The 15,136-nt window shown below is 37.6% G+C and overlaps 1 protein-coding gene across 3 annotated transcripts in view; it reads left to right on the top strand.

Moving 5' to 3' along the window:
* PCMTD1 (protein-L-isoaspartate (D-aspartate) O-methyltransferase domain containing 1) overlaps positions 1-15,136 on the top strand; it is a 70,864-nt gene that overhangs the window by 46,148 nt on the left and 9,580 nt on the right. For 2 of the 3 annotated variants that reach the window (XM_058699376.1, XM_058699377.1), the window contains 2 exons: positions 9,633-9,804; positions 11,644-11,767. In XM_058699376.1, the coding sequence (XP_058555359.1) occupies positions 9,633-9,804; positions 11,644-11,767 (296 nt within the window). Of the gene's footprint in view, positions 1-3,998; positions 4,191-9,632; positions 9,805-11,643; positions 11,768-15,136 lie in introns of all 3 variants that reach the window. The other variant, XM_058699379.1, reaches the window with a different exon arrangement.

Below are 15,136 nucleotides of genomic sequence, written 5' to 3'. Positions count from 1 at the left end.
ACTATATATTTAAGTGTCTCAATTAAAATTTTTTTTCTAAAATTGTTTTCATATAATTATAAAACCATTAAAATTTCCTTGTATTTCTTGAATTTGTTGTTACTCTGTGATATAGGTTTGTTATTCATAAAATGATGACTTATACAATATGGTGATATGATTTCTCTAAATGTTTATAATTTTTAATGGTCTTGCTATTTTAGTTAAAATAGTCAGACTTTATAACAGTTGTTTTTGAAGCATTGCAACTTTTTTTTTTTTTAATTTTTTTTTTTTTTCAACGTTTTTTATTTATTTTTGGGACAGAGAGAGACAGAGCATGAACGGGGGAGGGGCAGAGAGAGAGGGAGACACAGAATCGGAAACAGGCTCCAGGCTCCGAGCCATCAGCCCAGAGCCTGACGCGGGGCTCGAACTCACGGACCGCGAGATCGTGACCTGGCTGAAGTCGGACGCTTAACCGACTGCGCCACCCAGGCGCCCCAACATTGCAACTTTTTAAAGCAGATTCGTACATTAAGAAACTAGTCTAAAAAATTAGTTCTGGAAATATTATCTATTTTGGTATTCAGGTAGTGTTCTGAAGTTTATTTAAATATTTCAGATCTCTATATAGAAGTATCTTACGTCCAAAGAGCACTAGGTACTGGGAAAACGTTTCCATTTGCGTAAAGTGGTGAGTGGTTGGAAGCTGAGATATCAAAGTCGATGAGTTCTCGTTGGGCTCCTGTTTTGGTCCTTTTATATTATTTGGTTTTGGTGACAAACTATAAAGATATAATAGTGTTCTTTCTGTCTTGTGTTTTGATGATTTCTTTGCAATTTTTTTGGTGTTTGTGGATGATATTTCTATTTATATTAATTTTTGGAATTTGAAAAAGTTGCTGTGCAAAGTGATTTTAAAAATCCCATTTCTAAGCAGTCACATTATATTGTAAACAGGTCATCAAGATACATATTTTAATTAATAAAATAGAAAGTAACTCTGGAAAATTAATTGCTCTTTATGTATTCCTTAGTACCAGATTATTTTTGATTATGTGTAACACAGAATAGGTAGCTGAAACGTAATACTCTTCCTTCCTTACTTATCCTATTGGTTTGGATCTTTTTTTGGGGGGTGGGGAGGGTTGGATCTTTTTTAATCAGTTGCTTTTTCAAAACTATTATGTCACTTACGATTTAAACTGCATTTTTAAATTTTCCTACATGTATAAATTGGAGATCATAACTCCAAATACAGTAGGTAGGGAAAAAAAATCCATAAACTACTCAACCTTAAAATAAATAATGTAAGGTGACCTTTTAAGAAATGTAAGTGTGTGTTTTTGTGTTTATTTTATAAAGCAAGCTGGGTTCCTGAGTCTTGAAAGTAGTATTTCTTCTTTTAGAAGAAAGTGTCTTTATTGTAATGTATGCATTTTAAAATTTTCTTTCCATGCCTTACTCCTATATCAGCAAACAAAATAATTTGGAGAGGCTACTCTGAATTGACTGTATTTGGAGATGGGCAGGAGGGGGAGCTCTCTTGTATGGTTTATCCTTTTGCTCTACGTTGGTATTTCCAGATTCGTTGAAATTCCCTTATAAACATGACATTTGATTCCTAGGGTCCTCTAAAACATTGGCAAACTTCTCTAGTCAAGGACCTAGTAGTAACTACTTTGGGCTTCCTGGGCTAAATGGTCCCTTTGGCAACTGCTCAACCCTGCCATAATGCAGAAGCAGTCTTAGACACTTTGAAAGGGAGTGGGCATGAGGTGTTGTAGGGACACTTGCTTTACAAAAGCAAGCAGCAGGGTGGATTTGGCCTGTTTGCTGACCCTTGTTGTATCTTCACACACTCTCTTCAGAACGCCTTTATTTTAGTCCACTCTGATCTAGACAAGTCTTTGGGCCTAGGTCTTAAAGGCCCTTAGGTGTCTGGCTTTCATGAGGGAAGAAGTTTGGAGAAGGTCAAGTTATAATCAGTATTTGTGCTTGAGCAGTAAGCAAAGTAATCTCTCTGGTGGTAGTTGCTTGGAAGAATAATTCAGTTAAAGTAGCCTGAATTGTAAACCTTTATCCTGTAAATGCTTTGCACATGAGTTGGTAATTGGTATACACTTTTTTATAGCAATATTATGTATTTATGTAATATATACATGCGCATGTAGTTGACTCAGCTCCCTAGAATGCATGCTTTGGAGTGTGCCATTTCCTAGGAATACATCGCTCGATCGTGTCTCCCCTCCCTTTCAACGATACTTTAGCTAATTCTGGGAATAGTCTAATATCAGTAGTCAAATGAGTGCAGCATTGTTTGATATATTTGAAGATTTTCATTCCGTTTGAACAGAAGACTATAGTTTCTATATAGTTTGTTATATACATGAGTCATGATATGAGTACTGAAAACAGTAATGAGATAATAAAAAAATAATAGCACCTAATATGTATTGTCTGTTCATTAAGTACCACGTACATTCCACGTGCTTAATCCACAGTCCTAGAGGCCATTTTGGTGTCCACGTTGCCCAAGTGGGAAAACTGAAGACTGGACAGGCTGTGACCTCGGCTATGTCCATCTTTTTATTTACTTCTGAGTTAGCTATGATGATGTAAACAGTGATTTATCCCAATATTTGTTCCAGCAGGAAGCTACCCATGAATGACAGTCGAGCAATTTAGCCCCAGGTACAAAAGTTGAAGCAGCGCTTATATTTTCGTCATTTATTTCCTTTGATTAGGATTAAGGAGGGCTGTTAACATGGTTAAATGCACGGTAGCATTTTTATTACAAAGCATACTTACCCTGTTCACTGATGAAACTCACCTATGGTGTGAGTTACTTTTGGGGGCAGAGATGAGTGAGCGAGGCAATGCAGTTGAGGTATGAGTTTTCGTTAAGTGCAGATAGTATACTCTTATGTTTCAAAGATGTAATTGGCTTATGGCAATGTCTAGTGGCCTAATTTGAGTTTTAAGTATAGGTTTGTGTTGCATGTGCTTTGATTTGCCTTGGAAAAATGCTTCTATGTCCTGTCGACTTTACCACTAGAATAGTCCTGCTTCCTCTTTAAGAGAGTTATGGCACACTTGAAGTAGTTTTGCGATCTATAAATGTATATTCAACATTACTTCAAAATATTTCTCAGGTATTTGAATATTTTCGATACACTAATACTGCTCCGATGGTAGCTTTATAGCAATTACTACAGGTTGTGAACTGATTTCAATCATGACATGCATTCAAATGGTGGTAACAGAAGTGCTTGAAAATAGTCATCAGGGCTATTCATCAGTTCTGTATTTTTAACATCCGTGAGAAATGGCACGGGGAAAGGTTGGATTTAGGAGAAGAAATTACCGTTGAAATACTTGGACGCTCGCTTTTATGTGATGTACCTGTCCTGTTTCCTATAAAGTGTTTAGAGTCTGGTTTTGATCCTATGGATTTTCCTAAAGCTTCTTTCAATGAAAAAACACTGTATTTACTTACTCTTCACACTTTGCTTTAAATAATGCTTGAAATTATTCTGAGATGAGATTGATGCAGTTGGAAGGGAAAACACTTGAAAAGGTAAAGTCTTTGCTTTTTAAATTTTACACTATTCCGTAGCTTAATTATTGATTGTAAGAGTTTTTGAATGGTATAACTGCATTTGGAGGGCAAGAGATAATAATACTTCCCTGGATGTTTCTTCCCAGTGGAAAATTCTGAAGTTTTGCCTTGTTTTAACTAAACAGTCCTAGCTCTCAAGACCCAAAATGTATATTTTGACTAAGTGTTTTAAGAAAAAGAGGTTTCTGTGATTCATTTGGCAGGTGGTTTTGGATGAGGTCTGAGAACAAGGTAGGATTCTTTCCTATGACCTTGAAATCCTTTATTCCATCGGAATAATTGTCTAAACTTTCAATGACAGCATCCTGTGGCACATGATAAACTAGGTGTGCAAATTGTCAGCCCCCCACTTCAACAGTGTATTGAAGGGGAATGTTGTTTTTTCTACTCTCAGTCAGCTCCTAGACCTAGACTATCCGTCTAAGAGGGAAGCTGCAGGGCAAGGCTAGGTCACCCTGATCTCCTAGCAGCTTATCAAAAGAATTATATGGGCAAGTTGGCAAGGTCCGTGCTGTGAAGGAAATCACCTGTCCGACTCCAGATGAAGATATTTCAACACGCACCTATAAAGAAAACCACTGCTAAGGTAAGTGATGAGAATCCCAGTGTTATTTCGGGCCAGTGTTCGTGTGTAAGCCAAGATAATGTGCTCTCTGTTTTCCCACAAATGATTTCCAGTGTACGTTGTTAGTAAGAGTGTGCCGGATAGTTTTCCCTCTCCGCATAAGAGAGTCTGAAAACAGTTCCTGGCTTTACAGATTTAAATCAACAAATGATTAAAGTCTAAAGTGAATAAATTTGTAGTCATTACACGCATTTCAGAGCTGTTTATTTTGTGTACGGATAACTTATATCGTTAGGTATAATTCAGTGTAATTTAGGAGCGTGAGTCATCTCCATCTGGGAAATTTTGTTTTGGAAATTTTCTTCAAAGAATAAAAATGATTGCTACTTTTCACTTTACTAACAGACATAAAATTTTAATGAACTTTCCTAAATTAAGAATAAAAATTAGAGCAAGCACACGTGAGCCATAATTTATGAATAATAATAACCACGAAGGAAATGCCAGTTTGGTTTGCCTCCCTGCTCCCTCCTAGGTTTCGTATAGTTTTTGATTGATGTGAAAAAATGGAGTTTGGGTGTTCCTTTTCACTAATTTTAACCTAGATTTCCTGTATAGATCTATAAATAGTGTAGTACTGTTTTGTAGTAAACCGAAAAGTTCTGGCTAATTTATTGCTGAAGTCTTCCAGATTATACACAGATTGTATTTGTGGTTTAAAATATGTCCTTTGCCTCTATAGAGGTTTGTGGAAACTTAGGTGAGATTCAGCTTTCAGAAGATAGTGAAAGCCTACGGGAGAACATGTTTTCTTTGTTTTCCTGTCAACACCGGAAGAATGAATAGGAGTTGTAATTTACTCTGATGACCCGGTAGCTACCATCCACGTCTCCAGTCAGTCGTCTGGCTCTCTAAATACTGCCTGGGCATCATCTGCCACGGGTGGGGGCACATCCATAAACATTGTCCTACACACATCATTAGCCATGGCACTGGTGTCAGTTCATTTACCTGAAATGCTGTCATAAAAATAAGCCACAGTTTTACTGTTAGAATACAGAATGTCTAAGATCCTCAACTCTGTACCTAGTTAGAAGGACTAAAGCTCATCTCTAAGTCCTTTATTAGGAAAGATAGTCCATTACCTACTTTTTTTTTTTAGACACAATGTATAAAATAATAATGCATTTTGAGAATTGTTTTGTGTTCTTTAATAATGTGAAGGATTCATGTATTACTGGTAGAAAAGGTTAAGCCATAGTTATAATCAAGAGTCTCCAGGTGAGACACTATCTCTGGTAGATATTTTTCTTAATGACCACTAAACTGGTAGTGTTACAATTTTTTGGTAATGTGTTCGGCATATGAATTTTCTTTCTTTTTAAAAAAAAATTTTTTTTTAATGTTTATTTTTTGAGAGAGAGAGAGTGCAAGTGTGGGAGGGGCAGAGAGAGGGAGACACAGAATCCGAAGCAGGCTCCAGGCTCCGAGCTGGCAGCACAGAGCCCGACGCGGGGCTCAGACTCACAAACCGTGAGATTATGGCCTGAGCTGAAGTCGGATGCTTAACGGACTGAGCCACCCAGGCGCCCCTGGCATGTGAATTTTCTATGTTCTAGATGTTCTAGTGCCAACATTTGAAGACATTTCAGTGTCCTCAGTTTTACTTATGTCCTTGAAATTTTACTATGTTGTATCTAGAAATAGTCCCATCCTTTTGGAACATCTCAAGTTCAATTAAACTTTCAGATTCGAATATTCTGTTAAAATAAATTAATTTGACTATGTTAAATGAAAGTGTAAAGAACTCGTATGTATTTGTTAGAAATATATGTTCCATTTGCATTAGTAGAAATTTATAGATTTAGAGACTACTCCCTAAGAGAAAGCAAAATATACTTGTTCTGATCTGCATTACAGGGGGAAAAAGATGAAGTCGTTTTCCTAATGTTATTGTGGCTTATTTAAGATCTTCTGAAAGGCCCAAAAAAGTACCTTTCAGTTATAGGACAGTTGATTTATTCATTAAAGGTGAGGATTTTTTGAAATTATTCGAGTTTTGCCTTTTTTGGCATTTTGAGAAAAACTACCTTCTGTAGCATGAAGTTATGGCTTTTTATAGTGACCAGTTTAGTACAGCAAGGATCGTCATACTGTTACAGAAAGTATCATAGGCACATATTTTTCTGTATCTTTCTGGGCAAGTTTCTCTTCTAGTCCTAAGATTTTTTGGGTTCCTATTCAAAGTGGATAGGTAGAAAACATTTATGTTTTTTGTATGGTTCTCTTAGTAAATGTATTCTGAGGACTGTCATAGGTGGTGGAGATACATTTAAAACTCAGAAGAAATATTCACAGAAATAGAAAGGAATACCAGGGGAATGTTTCAAAGGGAAGCCTGCATTAAGGAGAAAATATTTGAAGCGCCTCGTCAGAGATTATAAGCAGAAGGGTATTTGTTTAGTGTCTTTAGTTTATGTGGCTGTTGAAATACACACGCCCCTACACATAAATAAAAGAAATATTGCGCTATTTTACATTTATTTTGGGCTAAATCTTTGAAATCCTGTGTGAATTTTATCCTCACAGTACAGCTCAATTTGGACTAGCTGCATTTTAATGGCTCAGTATCCACACGTGGCTAGTGACGACCATCGTGGCTCCCCTGTGGTTCTACATTGTCCTGTCTCATCTTGACATTTCTCAGGGAGCCTTTCTCCGATTCCCTAGGTCTATTTCCTTTCGTCCTTAGTCTTATGGAATCATATTCCTTTCCTTTAGAGCATTTATTATAGCTGTAAATCTGTATTAGTGACATTCTTTGATTCTTGTCTCTTCCACTAGATGTAGGCTTGAGTGTTTCCCATTCTGTTTCCAATCTTTACACACAACTGGGCTCGATAAATAATATTTCACTTAATGAATTGTGCTTCTTAGGAAATTTGACCAGAATCACACCTTTGATTTTAGAATCAGGCACTAAATTATTTCTAATTAATTTTGCTTGGATGAGGACGGATAAACTGTCACTAATCTGAGAAGTGGTCTTAATCGTAAGTTGTGTACTCATAATGGTGTTGTCTTAAGTAATAGTTCTGTAAGTTACCATGTATTTTTAACAAATAGGAAGCTTTTTAAACCGTAAGCATATTTTTTAAGTTGATTTAATAGACTTGATAAAAGAGGTTGAATAATTTAATTTTTAAAATACAAATTCCCAAAAAATAAGACTGACTTAAATTATCATAAAATTAAATTATTTAAGATGAATTTGTATAAGAATAAAGATTTTTAGATTTCCTTGAAAATAGTCTAATGTTTTCTTGTTAAAGAATGCTTACTGTGGGTTTGGTAGAATGATTACACCACATGATCCACAGTATCTTATACTTAAAAGTCAAGAAACTATACTTTGGCCATATCTTAGGCCATCCTAGGTCATCCCATAATCTTGAGTTTAAAAGGGATTTAAGCATGGCCCTAGCCTAGGTGCAGTTTTATGTGTACCATGCTAGTAGGAAGAATGAGACACTGTTAAAACAGAGTTGGGTAAGATTTCATTACTAAAACTAATACTTGAACTGTGTCTTGAAGGGATGGTAGGCATTTATCAAGGGAAGGAGAGAGGGAAGGGCATTTCAGTCAAAGGAGCCGCATGTACCCAGCTACAGGATTTCCAAACAATTTGTGCTACTTCCTCTAAGCAGCCAGAAGCACACACAGTTGACTCTTGAACAACGTGGGCTTAAACTGCGCAGGACGGCTTAAATGCAGATTTTAGTACGGTGCTATACGTGTATTTTCTCTTACTTATTTTCTTAATATTTTCCTTTCTCTAGCTTACCTTTTTGTAAGAATACAATAGGAAGTACATGTAACTAAAAAGTGCTAGTCATCCGTTCATGTGGTCATTGTGAGGCCTCCGGTCAACAGTAGTTTGTTAGTAGTTAAGTTTTGGGGGAGTCGTAAGTTATACTCGGATGTTTGACAGCAGGGAGGAGGTCAGCACCTCTAACCTCCGCCTTGTTCAAGGGTCAACTGTAATTCAGGTTGGCTACAACATAGTATGTGTGTGTGGGGGGGGGCAGTGAGGGGGAAGAGCAGGGAAGGCAGAGGCAGGAAATGAATCTGGCAGGACAGCTTGATGGTAGGGTCATAAAGAGCCCCATGTGGCACTCTAAGGAGCTTCACTCCGTCCTCTGCAGTAGGGAGCAAAATGATGGAGGGGAGACCTGAAAAGTGTGAGCAGCGAGGAGGCAGTAACAGTGAAAGAAATAATGAGGCATGGACTCTACCCTAGTGTGGGGGTATGGGCAAGAGAGGGTACACTGATAAGTCATCCCATCCCAACTCCTCAACCCTTCCCAGCCCACCTGTAAGCCTCCACTAAGAAGGTAGGGGACCAAAGACAGGGCATAGTTCTGGTAAACTCTTCTTTAAACATTAGTGAATATAACGTGTCTGTTGTTTAGTGAATTTTAATGAAAAGTTGTTATGTAATAAGTCTATTAATTAGCAAAGGACAGGATATGTTTTACAAAGTAGAAATGATTATGATTCAATCATTGTCATTTTTTCCCGCATGCCGAAACTTTTAACATGGATTATTCCATCCTCAAATAATAGCCTGACTTTTACGTGTGGTCATATTAACGTTAATCAACTTAAAAGTAAAAGGATATTCCATGAATTAGTTTTCTAAAAGATTATATGTTTTATTAGTGCATTGGGTTTTAATTAATGTTATACGTTAGAAACTATTTACAGATTTGTTACACCTTAAGGAATAAAGTAGGAGTCTAAATAGGATAGTTTGTAAAAGCATAACTCTCTATACCGTGAACCAACACTGTAACCAGGAACAGGCGGCCTGGACAAGATGCCTTTGCTTTGAAACCCTGTCTCCTTCTGTTGCATAGGGAGATCCCAGGGGCCAAAGCAGCAGTCACATCGCAGCCCTGTAATGTACCTCTGCTAAAATCTCCCTAATCATAGCGGTTGCTGAAGTGCGTCCTTTCCTGGCGAAGCTTTGCCACTGTCAGCCACGGCAGAAATGTCAAACAGAGATGTGGACTGCACGAGCCCTTTTCATGGCCGCTGGCCCATCGGCTTTTTTTTTTTTTTGGAAAGGGCAGCGGAAGGTGAACTTAGTATCTATCACTTGTGGGGCATCACAAGATTGGTATCATGAGGAGCTTTTCCTTATGCCCGTTTTTTAAGCCCTAAGTGAAGTTTCAGTATGGCAAAAAAACAGGTTGTTTTAAAAATGTGAATTATATCATTGATAATAAAACTATATATTTGGTCAGTTTAACTTCATAAATATGATATTTAAATCAAATCTCCTGATATTTTATCCTTAATTTTGGTAACTTCACTATTGCAAAGAAGTGGATTATGTTAATTTTTTTAGATTTAACCTTTTGTTTAAATGAATTAAAAGATGTTTGTTTTTTCGTGCAGATTTGAGTTCTGTGAACCCGCATTTGTGGTTGGTAATTGCCTCCAGATAGCGTCTGACAGCCATCAGTATGACCGCATTTATTGTGGGGCTGGTGTCCAGAAGGACCATGAAAACTACATGAAAATCTTACTGAAAGTTGGAGGCATTCTGGTCATGCCTATAGAAGATCAGGTAACTTCTGCCCTTTGCTTAAGCACGTTAGTTTAAGGTGGGAAATGTTCTGTCAGTGAAAAGTAGGCTGTGATTTTTAAGGAAGCAGTACTCTTCACAGATCTAGCTATAAAAACAACAAAAACAAAACCTTGAAACAGACTCTTGAACCAAAGCAGACACAGAAGAGATCCTTCTACTAGGGTTTGAAGAGATTTTCGTCTCCCCAGAGCTTAGCCTGTGTGATGTTTGCCAAGTTGCTTCCTCCCACAGTTTTTGTACCCAGAGCTGTTCAGTTGAGTGTGAAGATCTCTACTAGCCACTCAGTTTCCAACATTCTTTAGTTCTTTGAGCGTAGAAAAGAGAAATTCTATTTGGGATTTGGTTTGGACTGCTTAAATCCGTTAACGAAACAAGTAAATTTTTAAATCTTGATTTAATATGACATGGACTCATTTGAAAATATTTTTTCAGTTATTTATCTGCCTTCGGTTTGGGATTATTAGGGATAGTAAGTGTATGAAATACTAATGTATTCAGGAAATGGGTGGATCTTTCAAAAGGAAATTACTTTAAAAATTTATAAACATGGAGCGACCTGGGTGGCTCAGGCGGGTAAGTGTCTGACTCGATTTCAGCTCAGGTCACGATCTCATGGTCATGACCTCAACCCCTGTGGAGCCTGCTGGAGATTCTCTCTCTCCGCCTCCCTCTGCCCCTCCCCTGCTTGCACTTTGCTCACACGTGTGTGCTCTCTCTCTCTCTCTCTCTCTCTCTCAAAAAAAAATTTTTATAAAAATGCATTTCAAAACAAATCCTTAATATTCATATTAACCTAAATTTGAGATGTTTAAAATGCCTTGTGGTTTACACGGTAGAAGATAAATTATATAAGACAACTGGGACCTTGCCTCATCATTTTGGAGTTTATAATCTTCGGGGAGGGGGTCCCTTAACATCACAGCATGTTATTTGCAGCTCAGTAGATTTCACCATTACCATGCACTAAGCTCTGTAGCAAATTGTTTGTCCATAATTAAAAAGACATAATATAAAAACATTCATTAAAAAACATTCCTGGAAAAACATTGTTACTTGAATGCTTCCAGAGTTGAGACTCCCAGATGAACAATCTTCTGTTATCTGTTGAAAATACCTTTCCAAATATTTTTAAGATAGGGCTTCCCATTGGTATTTTATTAAATATTAATTATATACTATCATCCGAATGTCAAATGGGCTTATTTTTATAATAGAAATTGAAGATATTAATTCAGCTCGATCAAGCCATGTACTGAGCTAGTTTTTTTTTTTCCAAGGACTGGGGATGAGTTTTTGCCAGGTAGGTAAAACTTGTAATGCTCTTGTGATTAATTACGTTTATTTGTGAAATACTAAGTTGCGATTAGAATTAGAATCTGCATTTTATGACCATCATGGGCAACCATGTAGTTGACTCATTGGTACAGTAATCAGAACGTGGTTTTATTAATGCTTTATATAATGCTTTAACCAAACAACTGAACCTATGTGAGACATCTAATTTGGGATCCACTGGCAGGTGTGGGTTGGAATGAGACCCCTAGAAGGTATCAGACCCCAAATATAACATGATGGGTCACTCGACCATATTTGGATAGTCTATGTACATTGATTTATCTATCTTGAGCTGCAAATATTTGTGATTTCTTCTGTATTATTTTATGGTAAGTATTTAAATGGTAGTAATTTGGTTGCACTCAAATACAGGTGATTATATAGCAACCATTGGCAGTTATTCCATGAAAACAAAATTGTGACTGTAAGGTGATCGCATTTCCAGGATTAAGCTATTCTGTTTCTGTGTTTTCCTCCAAATAGTTGACACAAATTATGCGAACTGGACAAAACACTTGGGAAAGTAAAAATATCCTTGCTGTTTCATTTGCTCCGCTTGTACAACCAAGTAAGAATGATAATGGCAAACCAGATTCCGTAGGACTCCGTAAGTAACTGTTGGTCCTTTCCGACTGAACCGTGACTGTTGTTAAACTCTTATGGTTGGGATTTAATGGACTATATAATTATGAAAAATCGAATAAACATGCAGTTATATAGTCAACAGATTTATTCAGCTTTTTTGTGGGGGTGGGTTAAAACCCCTACCTTGCACCAGACACAGTTAGCTGCCTTCATGGACATATGAAAAGAAGGGGCAGGTGAAAGAAATGATGAATTTATTAATTATAGCTGTGACTTTACTAATTATATTAAATTTGTTGTCATTTTCTACACAGAAGGATGACACACACAACAGCCTTTATTTGAGCTGAAAAGAGCTTGGTTGTTCTAAGACCGGAAACAAGTTTCAGGGTAGTCGAAGTTCGTTGGCTAGAGTATAGAAGATAGATTATGTACAGGGCTTTCCTTATCAAAGGTAAAGTCAGTGTTGGTTGTGGATAGACTTGTTCGAAGGTAGGAAAATAGTAGACTGAATTGTAGGCGGTGGTAGAGAGAAGAAGAAGGATGGAGAGTTTGGCCTTGAGCGGCTAGCTGAGTGGTGGTACCATTCATTGCTGTTTGCAGGACTGGCGATGGAATAGTTTGGAAACAGGTGTAGGAAGATCAGGTATTTTATTCTGGCCGTGTTTGAGTTTCCTGTTGGCATGCACATGGCAGGCAGTCAAGTGGTTGTAAACCCACTGCACAAGGGGAGGTGTAAATTGGGAATCCTCAACCTAAAAATGGCATTTTCAGCTATGAGAATGGATGAGAGTGCTTGGGGGAGAGTGAGGAGAGAGAAGAGGTGTTTGTGTTGGAAATCAAGAAAAAAGCAGTATTTCAAGAAGGAGGAAGTAATAAACTTACTGCAGCTGAAAGTAGAAACAGAGGTAAGAGTAATATTAGTTGGCTTGTGATATATCGTGATTTTGGAAATCGGTGAGTAAGGTTCCTTCCCAAAAATGAACTAACTTTACCATGGTAGACTTCTTGCTTTAACTTGCTTTTTAAATGACTATACTTCAAAGGAACCTGGCTTTACATGTAACTTTATTTTCATTGTTTATTTTACCCTCTTGTGAGCTACGTGGTTTTTGTGGCCTGTTTTTCCCTCTTCCACGTTCTTCCCAATGGAGAGAAGGATTTGGCGGTCAGATAGCTAGGAATTGAAACGTCATTTTTATCACCTACTAAAGGAGTAGGGGCGGAATATGGCTTTGGTCCGCACCCTTAAACTAGACTATCCACGCAGCCACAGGCAGTAGTGGCCAGCCTCCCGTCGTGTGGGCTCGCTCCGTAAATGCAGGGGAGCAGAGCTTCATGTGTGGGTGAGCGGAGGAAAAGACCAGGGAAAGGCCACACGTGGACAGCTGCTTCGCACTCACGAACCATACAGACCACTCCTCCTGCCATGGGGACGAAGGTATGTGGTGGTGCAGACAGACCCATGTGGTTCTGTGGTAAGGGGCAGTGAGCGGCAGGGGCGGGGGTCTCTTCCCTAGACCCCGGGAGAGGGCTTCCTAGCGTTCTTCTGTAACGGGAGTTGCCATCAGAGAGACCTGTTGACCGCTCTTTCCAGAGTCACAAGATGCATCAATTCTGACACAGTGCTCTTACTTTAATCTCATTTAGAAAGAAATCAGGCACTCAGTTCAAAAAAACTTTTGAACCTTCCACAATTCGGAAAGTGTTAATCAGCCATTTTTTCCGAAAGTACTTTTTGCTGTTGTATGTTATGAAATTGAGTCAATCTACACAACAGAGCGACATAAGACGATTACATAAGGAGACTTGAGTATATAGAAAATTGAAAATAAGAATGATTAAAAAAAGGATTATCAAAAAGATCCATTCTGTTAGTAAAGTTACTCTGCTGGAATGTTGAATTTAAACTTCCTTCCTGTCTGTTCAGAGACACGTGCTAGATGTATTCTGGGACTGAAAGGGACTGGTGCTAGGAACGCCAGAATCAAGTAACTGTCACCTGTATTCACATGCATTGTACAGTTATTTCAAAGTATACTTTTTGGTAGACCATACACACACATTCCCTCGTATATATAGGTGTATGTATATACCATATACTACCTACTATAATATTTAGTAGACCGTCCCGTACTAAGATCATTGAATATTTCAACTCCTTGCTAAAAGCAATAACTAAAAGCAATAATAATAATAACAAAGTAAAACTATTTTTTCCCTCCTGTTTTCCAAATATTAGAATTACAGGTCATATTTATGACCATTTTCGTTAACCTATCATAACAGGTTAGAGAGTCACAAAAAAGAAGTAATGAAAAAAATTCTGTGACACGGTGGCCTAACCACAAATGTAATAATGTATATCTGTAAAGACATATAAGTGTCCTTATAGAGGTCCCTGTGGACTTCTGTGCATCAGCCATTTAGGTGTTTCACTTTCTCATGGAGACTGTTGTAGCCCGAGACATTCCTCTTTATCTGACAGTTTCCCTAGTTTAGTGTCCTTTAGAGGAGTCTAGTTTGTAAATGTGGTTTTGCAGTAACACAGTTACAAATGGGCAATTTTCATTCTTTCTCATTTTAAAGATGTCCATACAGTGTAGATTTAGGTAGTTAATAAGACTGTCCTCTGTGGGTTGATGGACATAACTGTGAATGTAAAGTAGGGGCATAAATTTGGTCGAAAGGGATAAAAGGGGGAAGAGCCCAAATTAAAAAAAAAAAAAAAAATCCGTCATACCTGTGAAATACTTACAGGTGAAATGATCTGTCCAAATTTGTCATCACAATCGTCTGTGGTGGATTTGGGAGGAAGAAATGGGAGTGTGGTAAGATTAGCTGTATGGTGAGGGTTCAAGCTGAGTGGTACATGGGGTTCGTTATACTATTACTCACTTGTATACATACTCGAAAGTCTCTACAATAAAAGGGAAAAAAAACCACATCAGCTCCCAATAGCATAAAAATGAGCCAGGAATTACGATTTTGTAAAAAATAAAAGCTTTTTTATGAATAATGTTCACAGAACGATAAAGTTCTGAAGATACTATTTGTCAAAACTTAATAGGATGTTTGGAAAATAAGAACAAGTTTCTTCTGTTAAAATTGCTGATTAGAGAACATTATTTCATTAATTATAGGGGATTAAGTTACGAAAGAATGTTAGCAAAAAAAGAGAGCTAAAAAAATACACATGCAAATCTCTGGCAAGTGTATTTTGTAGCTATGAAATTGCCTGTATAAATAGTTACTAAAATGTAGTTAGAATTTTCCTCAGGTTTATCACTACTTCTGATTCAATTCAAATCTTTCCTTTGTTCGCGGGGTGGTATGCAACATTCTAAAGGAGCTGCTTCAAGTTCAGGTGGGCCCTTTAGAAGGGGAAAAG

Source organism: Neofelis nebulosa, chromosome 14 (assembly GCF_028018385.1).
Source record: "Neofelis nebulosa isolate mNeoNeb1 chromosome 14, mNeoNeb1.pri, whole genome shotgun sequence".
Lineage (NCBI taxonomy): Eukaryota > Metazoa > Chordata > Mammalia > Carnivora > Felidae > Neofelis > Neofelis nebulosa.
This window is presented reverse-complemented; position numbering and strand designations above follow the sequence as displayed.